General features: G+C 38.9%; 1 protein-coding gene across 1 annotated transcript in view; it reads right to left on the reverse strand.

The window, feature by feature from the left end:
• Nucleotides 1-5,898, reverse strand: part of LOC106880503 (uncharacterized) — a 9,316-nt gene extending 3,418 nt beyond the window's left edge. Inside the window, exons 1-2 of the mRNA XM_014930483.2 lie at nucleotides 5,759-5,898; nucleotides 3,383-3,536 (exon numbers count right to left, since the gene is read on the reverse strand). Coding sequence (XP_014785969.2) covers nucleotides 3,383-3,524 — 142 coding nt within the window. The 5' untranslated portion in view covers nucleotides 3,525-3,536; nucleotides 5,759-5,898. The remainder of the gene's footprint in view (nucleotides 1-3,382; nucleotides 3,537-5,758) is intronic.
• Between the last annotated feature and the right edge of the window lie 317 nt (nucleotides 5,899-6,215).

The following is a 6,215-nucleotide window of genomic DNA, read 5'->3' on the forward strand; positions in this document are numbered from 1 at the left end:
AACTCATTTCTACAGCTCAGTGAACTAGAGCAACATGAAATAAAGTGTCTTGCTCAAGGACACAATGCACAGCCTGGAATCGAACTTACTACCTCATGATTGCAAGCTTGACACTGAGCCATGACCCTTCACCAAGGCAGGCAATACACAACTTTGTGTTTTTTTTTGAGAAGCAGACGGCATGGGACCTGACTCCTCACCAGGGCAAGTTGCACAACTAAAACAAAATCCAAGGTGATTTCTCGAGTTTGCCATTCAGAAAGTCACGTGGCTCACAGTTTACCTATGACAGCTGTGGGATACTCACCTACCTACATATTAATTCAGGGGCAGGTAATTCAAACAACTGAATCTTCATGAAGCAACAGAAAATCACCACTACCACACTTGTTCCCTTAGCAACCCAAGGACCAATACTCCATTGGTGCTAGATTTCACTGGTTATGGATGACCAATTTCTCTCTCTGTCATCTCTCGTTAAGGCATTTGTTAATTAAGATAATCACACACTTCATTTCCACAGAGTAACAAATGAACTGAAAAACTTTGTTGACACCCTACACCTTTTCCTATTTTTCAGGTGAAAAAAATCCCAGGATTTTGAAGGCAAGTCAATTTCCTGTTGATCTGTACTTCTTTAAAAGAATCCACCCATCCATTTTCTCTGCCCACTATCCTCAAAGAGAGTCCTTAGGAATTGAATCCTCAGGCGCCTCATCCAAAAGGGTCCTATCAGAAAGACCCAGCACAACACTTTCCTGCTGGATAGCCAAACATGACCTACTGAATCTATGGATATCATCCAACTATTTTGTTCTTGGTCTACCGCTAGGCCTCCCTACCAGTTGGCTCAGCTTGAAGGATCTGTCTTATGGTTTTTTCTTGTGACATTCTAATCACATGGCCATTGTACCAGAGCTGTAGCCTCTCAAATTTAAAACAATGACAATTTGAATTTGTTTCAAACCAGCTAGGACTACAAACTCTAAACATAGTTTAAGAAAGCGTAAACATTCTTAATGAAACATCAGCTGAAAAGTAGGCTTAATCACATCATTAAAAGCTTTGTTAATTTTTATATTGTTTCCATAGAAACCAATGAGCAAATTCCAATAGTTTTATCTAATGCAGTAGTTTTCAACCATTTTTTGCATATTGATCCCTTTGGTTCCAATTTCACTCAGGGGAGAGGGACTCTCATAGCCATTCAATGTCAAAAAAACTCCCCATTATATTTTATGATTAAATATTATTAGGAATTGTATAACAAAAAAAAATGTTAATGAGCAAGATCGTTGCCAGTGCCCCTGGACCGGCTCTTGTGCGGGTGGCACATAAAATACACCATTTTGAGCATGGCCGTTGCCAGTACCGCCTGACTGGCCTTCGTGAGGGTGACATGTAAAAGCACCCACTACACTCTCTGAGTGGTTGGCGTTAGGAAGGGCATCCAGCTGTAGAAACTCTGCCAAATCAGATTGGAGCCTGGTGTTGCCATCTGGTTTCACCAGTCCTCAGTCAAATCGTCCAACCCATGCTAGCATGGAAAGCGGACGTTAAACGATGATGATGATGATGATGATGATGATGATGATGATGATGATGATGATGATGATGATGATTTTGTGTATTGTAGAAGTGCAACCAATTTATTGCAGATCAATTTTAACAACAAAATCATATATGGAGCCCCCACAAGGGTTATATTGGACCTTGGTTGAAAACCACAGATCTAATGTTAGGAATGCTTGGAGTCGGTTCATACAGTATGCAAATCGTTCTCAAACTCACACAAGGCAAGCAATTTTGAGGGGGGGGGATCAGGCTGATTACCTTAATCCCAGTACTCAACTGGTACTTCATTTGACTGACCTCAAAAGCATGAAAGACAAAATCAGACAGATAAGAGCTGAAAGCCATTTGACATTTTATCTGACACACTTATGATTTGGCCTGCTTGCTAGCTTACGGTATGCAAACAATGTGGTCATACAGTATGCAAAATCCGTGTAAGATTACACAAGTCCATCTAGGATTACACAAGTCTGCGTACGCTTGCACTAATCCATGCAGGATTACACTAATCCATGTAAGATTATGCTAATCCATGTAGGGTTACACAAGTACATTGAATCAGTGAATTTACTTCTGGAGCTGATTGGACAGACTTTTGTTTGTTATCATTTCCCATCCTGGATGAAGTAGAAGTGAGGAAAAAAAACTTTTTTAAAAAAGGGGGGAGGTGGGGTTTTAGCTCCCCACGATTTCTTACGAGTATGAACTGGTAACATGTACCATGTTTTTACTAATTGTTTTAGGCCCCTATGTAGTCGGGAGCAGATGCAGATACCCTCTCAGCTCTCCTACCCTTTGCCCAATAGAACACCAAGGATGTGACAGACAGAGAGAAGCAGCAGCAGCAGCACTAGGTTGGTACCTATTTACATCTGAGGGGACTGGGACAATGTGAAATGAAGTGCTTTGTTCAAGGGCACAATGTGCCGCCTGCACAACGAATCAAACCCACAATCTAATGGTTGTATGCCCAACGTCCTAACCACCAGGCCATGTACCTTCACAAATAGTTGTTAAGGGGTTCCTTGCAAAGAGCAGATTTATTGATGTTGTCATAATAATAATAATAATAATAATAATAATCCTTTCTACTATAGGCGCAAGGTCTGGAATTTGTGGGGAGGGGGATAGTTGATTACATCAACCCCAGTGTTTCACTGATACATAATTTATCGACCTCGAAAAGATGAAAGGCAAAGTCAACCTTGGCGGAATTTGAACTCAGAACACGAAGACAGACAAAATGCTGTGAAGCATTTTGTTTGGTGTACTAACAGGTCTGTCAGCTCATTATTTCACATAATAATAATAATAATAATAATAATAATAATAATCCTTTCTACTGAAATTTTGTGGGGGAGGGGACTAATCGATTACATCGACCCCAGTGCGTAACTGGTACTTAATTTATTAACTCCAAAAGGATGAAAGGCAAAGTCGACCTCAGTGGAATTTGAACTCAGGACATAGTTACAGGTGAAATACCGCTAAGCATTTCGTCCAGTGTGCTAATGATTCTGCCAGCTCGCCACCTTAATAATAATAATAATAATAATAATAATAATAATAATATCAAGAATTATAATAAAAAAATGGCTTGATTAATCTTAAGTATTTCTCTGTTGATAAAAAAAAAATCATTATTTCAGAAATATAAGCAATGCGTAATATTTTTGAAGAAAACTACAATAATTTGTGGTCAATTTTTGAGGTTTGTAAGAAACAGAAACATATTTAAGCACATAACTAAAGAATTAACATAGAGCCAACCTTTTCCACACACATACACACACACATATATACTAACCTGGGGCAGGCCCTCTAGGAACCACAGGGCTGAATGCAGAGTTGGGAGATGAAAACTGTTGGGGTATTTGTCCAAGGTGTGTGGCTGGCATGATTCCAGGGGGTGCGGCTTGCGGAGGCATCAACTGATATGGAACCATCATACTTTGAGCAGACTGAGATGAGAATAATATAAAAAGGAAAATGACGATTAAGTGGGAGGATATAGAGGAGAGAGAGAGAGACAGGCATTGAGAGTAGGTTGTTGAGGTAGATCTTTGATGGGTTGGAAATGAGCAGCGCTGCTTGTATGACAGAGACACTCATTTACAACCACCATGTGATGTCAAGAGAACAGACGCATACACACACGTATAATATCGTGCTTGAGAAGATCCGTCAAGCCAAGTGAAATCATAGACATCACTGATGCCAGTGTTGTGTAACTGGCACGCAAAAAAGCAACCTTTGAACGTTGGGCCTCACAGAGGCAGTAACAAGTGATTGACAGCTTTGCCGATATACCATTCTTGACAAGACCTGTCAAGCCAAATGAGATCGCAGTCATGATCTTCACTGGTGTCACATAACTGGCACCCATGCTAGTAGCACGTAAAAAGCAGCCACTACACTCTTGGAGTAGTTGGTGTTAGGAAGAGCATCCAGGTGTAGAAACCAAGCCAGATCAGATCAGAATCTGGTGCACCTTCCCAGTTTACAAGTCAAACTGTCCAACCCATGCCAGCATGGAAAACAGACATTAAATGATGATGATGTATATATATATATATATCATCATCATCATCATCGTTTAACGTCCGCTTTCCATGCTAGCATGGGTTGGACGATTTGACTGAGGACTGGTGAAACCGGATGGCAACACCAGGCTCCAATCTAAATTTGGCAGAGTTTCTACAGCTGGATGCCCTTCCTAACGCCAACCACTCAGAGATATATATATATATATATATACATACATATACACACACACCCATACACATAGTAGGCTTCTTTCAGTTTCTGTTTACCAAATTCATTCACAAGGCATTGGTTAATCCAGGGCTATAGTAGAAGACACTTGCACAAAGTACCACACAATGGAATTGAAACTGAAACCACGTTACTGGAAGGCAAAGTTCTTGACCATGCACACACACACATGTATGTATATATATATATATATATATATATATATATATACTATAATAATACTTGTGTTTTTCTCTGTCACAACATATGAATGAGTAAGAGAAGGGGTGATAGATGAATGAGGGAGGAAGGGGTGATGGCAGACTGGTAGTGGGAGCGTTTCAATTCTGTGTGAATGTATGTGTAAGTAAAAGGGAGGTATGTGAATGTTTGTATGTGTGTGTGTGTGTGTGTGTGTGTGTGTGCAATGGAAGTGAGATGGTGAGCATTAAATGTTGAAAAGAAAAATCAAACAGCCTTTCAACTCTAAAATACTACAATTAGTCGTCATTTTTGACAGCACGGCGCCAGCTAGGAATGTGATGAATATTTCAGAACTAGATGTTAAAAATGTTATGTGTTGTTGTTCTTGAGCAAAACTCTTCATTTCACTTTGCTGCAGTCCAGTCAGCTGATAAAAACAATCCTGCAACAGACCAGCATCCCAACCAGGGAGGAAAAGAGAAACCAGAGGAACCAGGTATCGGGACGTGTGCTCCTTACAAAGTAATGTGGACTATCCATGGGCTATTTAGTAACACAGCCTGCTAAGAATAACAGCCAAATTTCCTTTAAACCCCTATTTACCATCTTAAACAAAGGAAGTTTCGATTAGAATCAGATAAATGCAGAATTGTGATGACTGTAAAAATTTGATCATAAAAGGTTTGATTGACAAAGGCTGACCTGGGGCTAAACAACAACAATTAGATAGTGGCGGGGTCACTTCTTGTAATGAGTCAAAATTAAACCATGGGTCTCAAATAAATAGGCAGGGGCCAATAAAAAAAGGAATATAAAGGCAAAAATATTTAAGTGAAGAATGAAAGTTTCAAAAAACAAGAGCCACCTGTATGAGTGTGAGTGAAGGAAGATGAGGCCTGAGTTAGCATGTGGAGAAGAGGTGTACATGAGATGTGAGCGTGAGTGTATGTATATGACACTTTTGCTTACCAAGTGGAGAAGACGTATACATGCTATACAAATGCATGTATGCATACATGCTAGTGAAGGTAGACTCGAGTGCAGGTGAACGTAGACATGAGTGCGAGTGAACGTAAATGAGGTCTTAGTTACCAAGTGAAGAAGATGTACACATATTACGTGACATACAAATGCGAGTGTGAGTGAAGGTAGAGGAGTGGTCGTTACCAAGTGGAGAAGAGGTAATATATGCTATGCAAATGTGAGTAAATGAGGCCATACTTACCAAGTGAAGAAGAGCTATACGTGCTGTGCTTTCAACTGCTTCATCTCGAGTTGCACAAGGTGTTCCCTGAAGCCTGTTGCCATTGGATAAGGTCACACAAGCTGTGATATGATTCTGAAATATAACTTTTATAAGTAATATTCTAAAGGAATATATAACTGAACTTATGTTGAGTGCTCAATTATCTTGAGCAAATAAATGTGTATATATGTGTTTTTATATCATTAATAAATTTGTAGAACACATCAATAATATATTCAGGAAATCAATATTTAATATTTTGAATTTTGAAAGATATACATCCAACATAACATGGTAGCATAATAAATTTAAAAGTTTAAAACATAAATATACGGAATATAAATACTAATACATATAAAAATCTAAAAATAGATAAATATATGTTTAAATATATATGCATATAAAAATTTATGTGTAAATAAACATGAATATTATA

This window comes from Octopus bimaculoides, chromosome 26 (assembly GCF_001194135.2).
Source record: "Octopus bimaculoides isolate UCB-OBI-ISO-001 chromosome 26, ASM119413v2, whole genome shotgun sequence".
Taxonomy (NCBI): Eukaryota; Metazoa; Mollusca; class Cephalopoda; order Octopoda; family Octopodidae; genus Octopus; species Octopus bimaculoides.